General features: G+C 44.0%; 1 protein-coding gene across 1 annotated transcript in view; it reads right to left on the reverse strand.

The window, feature by feature from the left end:
* EPG5 (ectopic P-granules 5 autophagy tethering factor) overlaps positions 1-13,512 on the reverse strand; it is a 106,780-nt gene that overhangs the window by 74,077 nt on the left and 19,191 nt on the right. Inside the window, exons 7-12 of the mRNA XM_081942576.1 lie at positions 10,244-10,349; positions 8,752-8,866; positions 6,249-6,399; positions 4,843-4,998; positions 3,468-3,625; positions 407-561 (exon numbers count right to left, since the gene is read on the reverse strand). Coding sequence (XP_081798702.1) covers positions 407-561; positions 3,468-3,625; positions 4,843-4,998; positions 6,249-6,399; positions 8,752-8,866; positions 10,244-10,349 — 841 coding nt within the window. The remainder of the gene's footprint in view (positions 1-406; positions 562-3,467; positions 3,626-4,842; positions 4,999-6,248; positions 6,400-8,751; positions 8,867-10,243; positions 10,350-13,512) is intronic.

Consider the following 13,512-nt stretch of genomic DNA (forward strand, 5'->3'; position numbering starts at 1 on the left):
ATAAAATAAAAGAACAAAATAATAATAATAATAAAATAAAAAATAATAAAAAATAAAAATAAAATAAAATAATAAAATGTAAAATAAATAAAATAATAAAGTGAAATAAAATAAAAGATAATAAAATAAAATGTAAACTAAAAAATAATATAATAAAATAAAATAATAAAATAAAATAAAATCAATACATCTCTATTGCTTTAAGACTGGTGGACTTCAACTCCCAGAATTCCCCATAAAGTTGCCAAGATTGAATCTTCCTGACTTAGGGCTACCTCAACCTAGGGAAACATTACCCCCCCCCCTTCCTGGCTCTGCCACCTTGGCCTTGCAACCCCCTGCCCTGAAAATGCTCTCAGGAGAGCATCCCACAGCCACTCTCCCCCTCCGCCTCCTTCCTGCTCACCTCATAGATCTCCAGCACCACCACTTTCACGAAGTCCTCGTCCGCCTCCTCCCGTTTGATCTGGGCCATCTGGGCAAAGGTGGTCAACAGGCAGATCTCCTCGGAGCTGTTCATGGATTGTAGGTAGCGCTCAAAGGTCTCCAGGTTGGCCGGATCTGTTGGCGACAGCAAACTAGGTTTTTATTTCTTTTCCTCGCAGTTATGTCTAGTCCGTTTAGTGTCCGCGGGAATCTATGGCTTCCAACTTACTTTGATACAGATATAAATAATAAATACATCCAACTCTTTATTTAAACAACAGTCTACATTAATTCTGAAATCCCATATTAAGCCAGTTTGGGTTAAGGCGCCAGATTAGAAACAGGAGACCGTGAGTTCTAGTCCTGCTTTAATGATGAAAGCTGGTTGGGTAACTCTTGGCCAATCAACAGCAGAGGGTGAGTTCTAGTCCTGCCTTAGCCATGAAAGCCAGTTGGGTGACCTTGGGCCAGTCATCAGGAGACAGTGAATTCTAGTTCCGCCTTAGCCATGAAAGCCAACTGGGTGACTGGACCAATCATCAGGAGGGGGTGAGTTTTAGTCCCGCCTTAGCCATGAAAGCCAGCTGAGTGACTTTGGACCAATCATCAGGAGGGAATGAGTTCTACTCCCGCTTTAGGCATGAAAGCCAGCTGGGTGGCTTTGGCCCAATCACCAGGAGACAGTGAATTCTAGTTCCGCCTTAGCCATGAAAGCCAACTGAGTGACTTTGGACCAATCATCAGGAGGGAATGAGTTCTACTCCCGCCTTAGGCATGAAAGCCAGCTGGGTGGCTTTGGGCAGTCATTGTCTTTCTGCTCACCTCACTTCACCAGGTTGTTGTTATGGGGAAACAGGAGAGGGAAGGTGGTATGTTGCCACCTTGACTTTTTATAAAAATAATAAAGGTGGAATATATATATACGTATATAAATCAACAAACAAATGAATGACGTTTTAATCATCTCCAATGCTTCTTCCTCCTCCTATTTTCCCCCCAAAGATCCTATGAGGTGGATTGAGCTTAATGAGTATTACATATGAAACATTGAGTACGTTGACTGCCTACAAAGTAATAAAGGCAAGATAAAAACCTATGAAATAAAAATAACACATCCTGAAACCTGCATTTGCAGCAGAGACTGGACCAAACAGCTGTCAGGCCTGGAAGCCAACTTTTGCATTGGGCCTTCAGGCCTGCCACATTTTCTACTGGGGAGGAGAGATTATATGGAGTATGGGACATATATAGTCATAACAACATTCCTTTCTCAGAGAATCAAGGACACCTTGCCCTGCACCTGGAGTGGTGTGACTGGGAGGCCTCTCCAGTTGGGACGGTGCCTGATTGGACCATGTGATGGACATGTGTGGGCTGGGCAGGGACTTGGACTTTCACATGGGTGGGGAAAACCTGGAAGCTTTCAGATTCGGGTTTTCCCAGATGTGCCAATACGACATCTCTAATAAAATGGAACTTTGAGAAACTTCAGGCCTCGGAGTCTTCTTTCGTTGGGGGTGTTATTTGGAACCCTGACAACAGCACTTATTCAAGAAACTTGCGAATGGCTTTGGTTTAGAAAACAAAGCAAAACTGCTGGAATAGAACGGGCAAGCCCATATTGGAGATAGCAACTCAACTTTTATTACACAGGTAGTCCTCGGCTTACGACAAAATCGAATTCAAAATTTCCATTGCTAAGCAAGACAACCGTTAAGTGAGTTTTGTCCCACGTTACGACCCCTCTTGCCACTGTGGTTAAGTGAATCGCTGCAGTTGTTAAGTTAGTAGCATGGTTGTTAAGTGAAACTGGCTTTCCCCATTGACTTTGCTCAGCAGAAAGTCGCAGAAACGACATGACCCGGGGACTCTGTAACCGTCATAAATATGAGTCGGTTTCCAAGCGTCTGGGTTCCAATCACACGACCATGGGGGAATGCTGCAATGGTTGTAAGTGTGAAAAATGGTCGTAAGTCACGTTTTTAAGTGCCGTTGTACAGGTATTCCTCAACGTATGACCACAATTGAGCCCTAGATTTCTATTGTTAAGTGAGAGATTTATTAAGTGAGCTTTGCCCCGTTTTAGGACCATTCCTGCTGCAGATGTTAAGTGAATCACTGCAATTGATAAGTTAGTCTGTCAAAAGGTTGCAAAACGGGATCAAGTGATCTGGGCACACAGCAGTGGTCATAAGTAGGAATCAGTTGCCAAGCCTCTGAATTTTGATCACACGATCATGGAGATGCAAATAAAAAAAGTGTGAAAAATGATCATAAGTCACTTTTTGTCAGTGTCGCTGTTCTGGGCCAAGGCTTCCCAAGAGCATGAAGCAAACTCCTGGTCCCGACAAAAGACCCTTTTATTAATTGACTGTGAATTCTGCTCATTCACATCCAGCAAAGTCTTTTAAGGGAGGATTTACAGTCACAGACCTTATCTGGCTTGGAAAGCCGCCAGGCTGATCTCTGCAAAACTTGGCAAGGAATCTCGGAGAGTCACCAATTAAGCGAACTAATTGTCTCCTGCAAACTCCACTCCCCTTTCCCTCCTCTTTTATTTCCTCTGGGAGGGCTATCCATCGTCCACATGTGGCCTTACTCCCAAGTCGACCCCTGTTCTTTAGCTGTTCCCTTCACCTGGCAACTCTGCGCATGCACACACTGGGAACAGGCTCCAGCTGTTTGTCTGCCTCACTGATGTCTGCCTCTGAAGGCAGCTGATAACTTGCATACGGCCCCGGCCCCATATCTGCCTCCGACGCAGAGCCCTCATCAGAGCCTTCCCCAGACTCCAGGAATGGCTCATGTTCCTCCCCAACCTCCTCACTCTCCGAATCTACTGCCAGCTCCGCTGCCGGGCCACAACAGTAACTATGAATGGCCACTAAATGAAGTGTTGTAATTTGAGGACTGCCTATGATGGTCTTGAACATCCAGCAGGTCCAAAACATGCACCAAAAGCCCGTGGGCTCCAAATCTAGGCTGGAAGAGAGGCTTTGACTAAGCGCTCCCACCCAACAAGGATAAAGAAAGAACGAAACCTTTGAGCTTCTGCTTGCATTCGGCCAGCTGCATGGTGGAACTGAACTTCTCTAGATCTTCGCTTTCGCTGCAGTGCATGATGGAGAAGAGCTTCCAAAGCATGTCGCTGGACACTGTCCCGTAAGGCATCTCGGACATGAAGAGCCAGACTCCTAATCTGCAGGCGGTTGAAAAACCAACAAGGAAATACTTGTTTATTACAATACCCTCTAATAAAGGCTGCACAAACAGAGGGATAGAACCAAGATCACGTGAAGTGTTAATACCACTTTATCGTGTGATAAGGCCACACTTGGAATAATGCATCCAGGTTTGGTCGCCACGATATAGCAATAGCACTTATATACTGCTTCACAGTGCTTTTACAACCCTCTCTAAGCGGTTTACAAGTCAGCCTATTGCCCCCAACAATTTGGGTCCTCCTTTTACCAACCTCGGAAGGATGGAAGGATGAGTCAACCCTGAGCCTGGTGACATTCGAACTGCCAAATTGCAGGCAGTCAGCAGAAGTAGCCTGCAGTACTGCACTCTAATCACTGCCCCACTGTGGCTCATTCATGTAAAAATGACATTGAGACTCTAGAAAGAGGGCAGAGAAGAACAAAAAAGAGGACTAGGGGACTGGAGGCTAAAACATATGAAGAACGGTTGCAGGAACTGGGGATGTCTAGTTTAATGAAAAGAAGGACCAGGGGAGACATGATAGCAGCCTTCCAATATCTCAGGGGCTGCCACAAAGAAGAGGGAGTCAAACTATTCTCCAAAGCACCTGAGGACAAGACAAGAAGCAATGGGTGGAAACTAATCAAGGAGAGAAGCAACTTAGAACTAAGTTCTAAGGAGAAATTTACTGACAGTTAGAACAATTAATCAATGGAACAATTTGCTTCCTGAAGAATGCTCCAACACTGGAGGTTTTTCAGAAGATGTTGAATAGCCATTTGTCTGAAGTGGTGTAGGGTTTCCTGCCTAAGCAGGGGGTTGGACTAGAAGACCTCCAAGGTCCCTTCCAACTCTGTTATTCTATTCTATTCTGTTATGTTCTATTCTAAATTCTAATTCTAGTCTATTCAATTCTATTCTATTCTAAATTATTACTCTATTCTATTCTAAATTATTATTCTAGTCTATTCTTTATTCCATTCCATTCTATTCTATTCTATTCTATCCTACCCTAGCCTACCCCACATTTTCTATTCCATTCCATTCCATATATTCTGCTCTGTTCCTATTCTACTCTACTATATTTAAAACAAAAAACAAAAAAGGTAACTGCTTGCTGTAATTTCCTCAACATGGACGATTTACTCCCACTAACTGATAACATGCTGCCCCAGACTGGAATCAGGGCAATAGGAACCCATTTTTGCCAACCTTTTTGCTTTCAGGACATGGAGTACGGCCCTCAGGAAAAACTCATCAAATTCCACTTGCAGCTTCTTCAAGGAATACGGCTGCATCACGGAGCCACTCTGCTTGGCATGGCTGACAAACTGGGCCCAGTGATCACTCACAAAGCACAGGGTCATCCTGCAGGAACAGTTGGGAGAGAGAGAAAAGAGGAGAAGGGTTCCAATGAAAATACACCAGATGAGAGAGGAAAAGCGACAACCACAATATCAGAAGACGAAAGGAAGAGAGGGAGGGGAGAGGAGAAGAGAGGGAGAAAGAGGAAAGGAGTGGAAGCTTGGGAGGGGTAGAAAGAGAAGGAGAGAGGGCAGGAAGGAGAAGAGGAAGGGCGGAGCAGGGGAGAGGAAGGGGAAGAAGGAAAGGGAAAGGAGAGGAGGAAGGAAGTAAAGAAGGGAGGGAGAAAACGAAGGAAAAGTAGGGTAGTGATAACACAAAATAGGTGTAGGGCAGCGATGGCGAACCTTTTTGGGCTCGTGTGCCATAAGTGGGGGGAGCGCAGGGGGATCGTGTGCAGGCGTGCCGCACCCATAATGCAATACGCGACCTCCCCCAGTGCGGATGTGCGCACTACAGGAGCAACACACCCACATTTTTGCATGCTTTTTTCGCACTCCCCAGGCTCCAGAGGCTTTATAGGAGCATGGGGAGGGCAAAAACAGCCTCCCCCTCCCCCCCGGAAGCCCTCTGGAGGCTTCAGGGACCTTCAGGAGGCTTCGCTAAAGCCTCCGAAGCAGTCAAAATGACCCTCCGAACAAACCGGAAGTCACTTCCGGTTTGCTCGGAGGGTCGTTTTAAGCACTCCGAAGGCTTCAGGGACCTTCAAAAGGCTTCCCTGAAGCCTTTGGAGCGCTCAAAACGACACTCCGAGCAAACAGGAAGTCCATTCCTCAACTTCCGGTTTGCCCGTAGGGCCGGTTTTTTGCACTCCGGAGGCTTCAGGGAAGCTCATGAAGCCTCTGGAGGGCCTCCGGGGGGGGGTGGGGAGGCTCTGGAGCCTGGGGAGGGCGAAAAATGGCTTTAAAAAAGGGTGAACTCAGCTGGCTAGCACACGCATGCGCGCTGGCCAGCTGACAGAGCAGCGCCTCGCATGCCCTGACAAATAGCTCCATGTGCCACCTGTGGTACGCGTGCCATAGGTTCGCCATCACTGGTGTAGGGGATGGTAAGCAAAGCAACCTTGAATGTATATCTTAACTCCTTGTATGGAAAAATAAATGTGTAAAAATGATAAATATAATATATAATAAGAATAATAAATATATGTAAGAGACTAAAAAATAAAATAAACTTTTTACAAGTTTTCTGCAGTCCTAATTGCGCTCCTTTACCTGGCTCTGCCCATGGGGGAAAAGGGGGCAGGAGTTCCTCACCTGATGAGACGGCCGATCCGTTTCACAAACTGCCTGTAACGAGCTCGGTTGAAGGTTTCCAGCCCCACAGCCAGGAGATTCACGACGGAATTAGCGAAGGTAAGCATCTTCATCATTTCTGGGGAAGTTGTTTTCTCCGAGACGTAGCCGCCTGCTCATAGGAAAGCATTTCAGAATGGAAACGGCAATTAGTGCACGGCTGCAGACAGCCAGGGCAAGAAGAAAAAGGGGGAAAAGGTCTTCTTTATTAAATTTCTAGGCCACACATTTCACTGCCAGGTGAAAAGACAGCTTATAATATTATAAAATGCAAATACCGTATTTTTCAGAGTATAAGACACACTGGAGTATAAAACGCACCAAGATTTCGAAGAGGCAAATTAAAAAAAAAGTTTTTGCACACTGTAGACCTCCCCAAAATTGCCTGTTTCTTTGCAAAAACAGGCTTGTTTTTTGTAAATAAAAGAAGAAGAAGGGGGGCATGCATAGCCTTTAGGAGGCCTATAGAGTACTCCTGGGGGCTGGGGGGAGGCACAAAAATGAGCAAAAAACAGCCCGTTTTTTTGCAAAAATGGGCCCGTTTTTTTGTCCAGAAAAAAGCATACATAGCCTTTAGGAGGCTTATATAATGCTCCCGGGGGCTGGAGAGGGGCAAAAACGAGCAAAAAAAGGCCCGTTTTTCGCTCACCTTTGCCCTCCCCAGCCCCCAGGAGCACTCTGGAAGCCTCCTAAAGGCTATGCATGGCCATTTTGGTGAAGGGGCGGGGTTTCAGGAGGCCAAAAATGCTGTATTCAGTGTATAAGACGCACCCAGATTTTCAGCCTCTTTTTGGAGGGGGAAAAAGGTGCATCTTATACTCTGGAAAATACAGTAACATGCATTGAAACATTAAATATGACAAAATTAGATAGGTTAGGAGCCTGTAGGAGGAGTTGGAAGAACTGAGGTTGGAGTTAAAAGAGGGATCAGCCTACAATCCTTACATCGCCACAAGCAGTTTAAGTCCAACCTTTCCCTTGTATTGAGTTGAAACTTTGCTAACTCCAAGCAAGTGCTTTCTCTTAGTTGAAAAGATTCCTACGCATGATTAACAATAAATCAGTTTAATTGGACCATGTGTCTGGACCTGGTCTTTCCCATGTGAGAGCCAGGGATGGTATTCACTTACCTTCCCTACCCGGTTCGCAAATGTGACCGTGCGCGCGTCAGCCTTTTGTCCATGCACTTTTGCTAAAGAAGGGGGGTGGGGCTAAATAGGATGCCGTAGAGCCAGTGCGGGGCCAACCACAATTTGCACTACCCATTCGGGCAAACCAGTCCAAACCGGCAGAATACCCCCCCCCTCTCCTGAGAGCGCCAATATATAATGCGGTAGAGATGAGATCTTCTTCACAGTGCACTAACAACCTCCAACATGGCAATTCAGCGGTTCGAATCCCTAGCGCCACATAATGGAGTGAGCTCCCGTGACTTGTCCCAGCTTCTGCCAACCTAGCAGTTCGAAAGCATGCAAAAATGTAAGTAGAAAAATAGGAACCACCTTTGGTGGGAAGGTAACAGGGTTCCGTGCGCGTTTAGTCATGCCGGCCACATGACCACGGAGACGTCTTTGGACAGTGCTGGCTCTTTGGCTTTGAAACGGAGATGAGTACCGCCCCCTAGAGCCAGAAACATCTAGCACATATGTGCAGGGAAACCTTTATGTGTAAATACTAAAATAAAGGTAAGGTTTCCACTGTTGAATCGTGTCTGACTCTAAGGGATGGTGCTGATCTCAGTTTCTTAGCCAAGGGAGCCAACATTGTTCAAAGACACTTCCATGATCACCTGGCCAGCATAGCTTTATGCCAGAGATGGGGAACAATGGCCCTTTTCTGTCTTTTGGACTTCAACTCCCAGAATTCCTGAGCCAGCATGGCTAGCTCAGGAATTCTGGGAGTTGAAGTCCACAAGTCATAAAGGGGCCATATTCCCCATGCTGGCTGAGGAATTATGGGAGCTGAAGTCCACAAGCCATAAAGGGACCATATTCCCCCATGCTGGCTGAGGAATTCTGGGAGCTGAAGTCCACAAGCCATAAAGGGGCCATATTCCCCCATGCTGGCTGAGGAATTCTGGGAGTTGAAGTCCACAAGTCATAAAAAGTCCATCATTCCCCACCTCTGCTCTACACCAAGGCGCACAGAACGCCATTATGTTATGTGGATGCTGCGTTTTTCTCCCTTCTTCCTTTTATTTTTCAATATACCGTACTCCCCCACACATAGACCTCAACAAATAAGCACAATGAAGTCTTCATACAATGCAGAGTCAAATACAATATGGCAGGCAACAAAGGAAAAGAACAAATGCTTAAAAAAATCAGAGAGGGACACTTACCCTGGCCCAAACCTCATGAGGTCTACATTCCCAAATGAGTTCTGCTGAAAAGTCAGCTTTTCTCATTTTAATTTATTTTTTTAAAAACCTGGTGAATAGAGTTAGCTTTATAGAGTTGCTCACCTTCAGCATCAAAGCCAAGCATGTGCTGGAAGAGTTCGTGGAAGGGGAACTGAGACAAAAGGGCCACCAGGTCATCTTCCAGAAGAAGAACCCAGCTAGTTTCGGGATCTTCATCCTGGGGTGAAAGAAACCTGAATGAAGGACCTGCGTTTTGCACCACCGGTTTGGTATGGTGGTGAAGGCGCTAGGCTAAAACCGGGAGACTGGGAGTTCTAGTCCTACCCTAGACATGAAGCCAATTGTGTGACCTTGGACCGTTGTCCACCCTGCCTCAGCTCGAACCTTTAAGTGAGAACGATCCTCGACTCCATTTGGTGAAAAAGGTATAGTTTACTAAAGGTCAAGCAGACTGCAAAAGAGCAAAGCCAGATCTGAGGTTCGCGCGTCAAATTCCCCAGTGCACTTCTCCTTTCCCAAGACTTTGGTTTCTGATTCTCCAATCAAACGCAAACCAGATGTTGTTGGTCTTCTTTGATATGCAGCTCAGACAGCAGCTGTGTCTCCACCCACACAGTGAATAGTGGAGCCTTTCCCCCCCCTCCAATCGTTTACCTTCCCCCCCCCCCCCCAAGAACCCATGGTGGGCTGGCACCAAAGCAAAAGTACAACATGGGTGTGTGCAAAGTTAATGGGGAAGCCAGACTCATTTAACAACCGTGTTACTAATTTCACAACTGCAGCGATTCACTTAACAAAAGTCATAAAATGGGGCAAAACTCACTTTTATCACTTAGCAACAGAGATATTGGGCTCCATTGGGGTCATAAATTGAGGACTAACTGTATTCCACGGGAGAATAATATTGACTTAAAACCTGAAATATTTTTGCTGGGGATTTTACTAGAAAATTATAGTAAAGAAAATGTATATTTGATTATCCATGTTATAATAGCAGTTAGGATTGTACAAAATTGGAAAAGCAAAGCAATCCCGACAGAGGAGAATGTGATTAGAAAATATTAGAATGTGCAGAAATGAACAGATTGAAAATGGCTATCAAAGAGAAAGAACAAACTGATTATTATACAATTTGGGAATCTTTTTTTTCCGGTGGTTCGAATTAAGAATTAAAGTAAAAAAAGTTATCTAAAGTATAGAAAATATTTTAATAGTTAATATCTAATACAGTTAAATAAATTGCAATGTGATTGTTATAATATTAGATACTTAAGGTATTGAAAATTAAGCCAAGATGAGATTAAATAATGAATAAAATTGTAAATTTTAATGTTGGCACAAAATATTTGAACCCAGGTGACACACTGGTTAATGGAAAATGGATTGTTTATATAAAAATAAAATATATATTTTTTAAAAAAGTAACCTCACTGTGTTTCCTGCTATGGCATTCATACGGTACCAGTCAATATTTTTAAAATGCAGCCAAGTTGTAACCCACTTCTCTGGAAAACTAAACCCCAAACTAACTGTAAAGGTCAAGAGAAATCTATAGTGAGTTTGAGCTCAAGTTAAAATCCTCTTTTCAAAATACCTCTTCTCCACCTTCATCTACCAATGTCCAGTTTCCAGATTCCGCCCCTGAGGACGAAGACCTTCGTTCGCTCGGCTTCATATGGCACATAAATTCCGCTCGATTTCTGCAGAATATAAAACACAACGGGATTTGAAAAATAGGAAGGCGCATCAACGCATGGGAGGAGGGGAAAGTTCCATTTTCTTTCATTGCTATATTAGAACGGAGTGACCAACATTATCGTGACCTCTCAGCCTAATGCTCCACAGAATGGAACAGTAAAATGTGAGACCTTGCTTTATTTTTTGGACCCCACAAACTTTTGAAATTTCAGGCAAAAACAAGCAATGCATATAGACTTATTACTGTAATGGACTCTGACAATTATGGTCATAAGTTGTGACAGTTGTAAGATTGCATCACCCGTGTGGCCAACTCAATTTTACAACCAATTTGTGGCAGTTACGTGAAAGCTGTGGGGGTTGTTGAGTGAATTGTTCAATTGTTTGGGCTGGTTTTGCCCAAAACCAGAAATAAATCAGAAATAAATAAATAAAATGCTGTCCCCCTCCTCAGGATTATTAACAACTCAAAATTCTGACGACAGCCCTCCCCCATCCGGGTGGTCAGAAGGCCCACAGGTGAGGCGCTCAGCGACCAACACTCATTTATTTATTAAATTTATATGCTTCTCAGAGCTGCTTGAATAGATTTGACAGACAAGACAGGGAGAGAGAGAGAGAAAGATATATATAGAGGGAGGTACACAGAGATACAGAGAGAGAAAGAGAAAGATACAGAGATACAGATGCAGAGAGAAAGAGAGAGAAAGAGAAACAGAGAGAGAGATACAGAGACAGAGAACGAGAGAGAGAAAGCTAGATACATAGAGAGATACACAGACAGAGAGATAAAGTCAGAAATACAGAGAGAGAGAGAGAGAGAGAGAGGAAGAGAGAAGGCAGAGAGAAAGAGAGCGCACAAAAGATTGATAGAAACAGAGAGAGATGGAGACACAAACAGAGATAGATAGAAATAGACAGCAAAAGGATGATAGAAATAGAGACCGACAGACGGATAAATGCATGTATACCGGTTGTTGAATGCGAACATGTGACCACTGGGGGGGGGACTCTATCAGAACTTCAAAACCAAATCCACCTGGGGAGACCCCCCTGCAACTTGAAATGGCCTATAAGTGACCAGTCGTAAGTCAAGTACTACCTATATGTTACTAGAGGTTGATAAATCTACAGGTTCTCAAACCTGTTGAAGCTCTGAGTCAGCAACGTGAGTTTTTATCCTACTGTCATCTGCCTGAATTACACAAAATGGAATTCTTGTTCTTCGAATCAGAAATGTCCCATTATCCAGTAGATTTTTATTTATTTATTCACCAAGGCAACAAACTCAATTCAACTGAGAGAAGGCAGCCTTTCCTGAGACTGGGGTACTCGGCCCTATCACAGGGCGACAGGTTAGGGAAGAGCTTCAGGCTGTTTTAATTCCCCAATCAAACACAACCCTCCCTCTGGCCCTACATTCACCCCACCCAGCTGCCTCTCTGCTCAGCTTGTATAGCCAGCCATTGCTGGGGTGTCTAGGGAGGGGTCTTAAAGGGACAGGGCACCCGCAGCCCAAGTACTCGTCACTTTGCAGACAGCCTGTCTAGGCTGCATTCACAAGACGGATAGAATCAAGATCACGTGAAATGTTAGTACCACTTTTTAATGCCTTGGCAAGACCACGCTTGGAATATTTTGGTTATCTATCTATCTATCATCTATCTATCTGTCATCTATCTATCTATCTATCATCTATCTATCTATCTATCTATCTATCTATCTATCTATCTATCTATCTATCTATCTATCATCTATCTATCTATATATCTATCTAATATCTATCATATATCTATCTATCTAAAAATGGTTGTGTATGTATGTATGTATGTAAGAAAAACAAAATGCACAGGTACAGTATAGGTGGTACCTTGCTCAATAGTAGTAACTGTGAGAGGGATCTTGGAGTCCTAGTGGACAGCCATTTAAATAGGAGCCAGCCATGTGCAGCAGCTGCCAAAAAAGCCAACACAGTTCTAGGTTGCATAAACAGAGGGATAGAATCAAGATCACGTGAAGTGTTAATACCACTTTATAATGCCTTGGTAAGGCCACAGTTGGAATACTGCATTCAGTTTAGGTCACCACGATGTAGAAAAGATGTGGAGACTCTAAAAAGAGTGCAGAGAAGAGCAACAAAGATGATGAGGGGACTGGAGGCTAAAACATCTGAGGAACGGTTGCAGGAACTGGGGATGTCTAGTTTAATGAAAAGAAGGACTAGGGAAGACATGATAGCAGTCTTCCAATCTCAGGGGTTGCCACAAAGAAGAGGGAGTCAAGCTATTCTCCAAGGCACCTGAGGGTAGAACAAGAAGCAATGGATGGAAACTAATCAAGGACTGAGGAGAAATTTCCTGACAGTTAGAACAATTAATCAGTGGAACAGAAATTGCCTCCAGAAGTTGTGAATCTTCCAACACTGGAAGTCTTTAAGAAGATGTTGGATAGCCATTTGTCTGAAACGGTATAGGGTTTCCTGCCTAGGCAGGGGTTTGGACTAGAAGACCTCCAAGGTCCCTTCCAACCCTGCTATTGTATTGTATTGTATGTATGTATGTTCCAGCATAACTCTGGAACGCCTCCAACAATTTCAACCAAACTTGGTACACAGATGACTTACTCTCTGGAAACAAATACTGTGGGGATAAGACACCCCTAACACCACTCGGGGAAGGGGGTGTCGGTGTCTGTGTGTTCCAGCATAACTCTGGAATGCCTGGGCCAATGAAATGAAAAGGAATGAATTATATTTATAGTGTCAAATCATAGTACTTTTGACAGTGATTGTGTGCATTTTGGATTCAAGTTCAAATGTGTGTGTGTCAGTGTGTGTCTGTGTTCCAGCATTACATTGACTTGACACTATAGATATAATTCATTCCTTTTCCTGTCTAATATAGGATTAGCATAAATGCCCGAGCAATGCCAGGTTATTGGCTAGTCATATTATAAAAAAAGAGGTTGAGACTTTGGAAAAAGTACAGAGAAGAGCAACAAAGATGATTAGAGGGCCGAAGGCTAAAACATATGAAGAACAGTTGCAGGAATTGGGTGTGTCTAGTCTAATGAAGTGAAGAACTAGGGGTGACACAACAGCAGCTTTCCAGCATTTGAGGGGTTGCAACAAAGAAAAGGGATTCAAACTATTTTCCAAAGCACCTG

The sequence above is a fragment of the Natrix helvetica genome (assembly GCF_964273705.1).
Source record: "Natrix helvetica genome assembly, chromosome: 2".
Lineage (NCBI taxonomy): Eukaryota > Metazoa > Chordata > Lepidosauria > Squamata > Natricidae > Natrix > Natrix helvetica.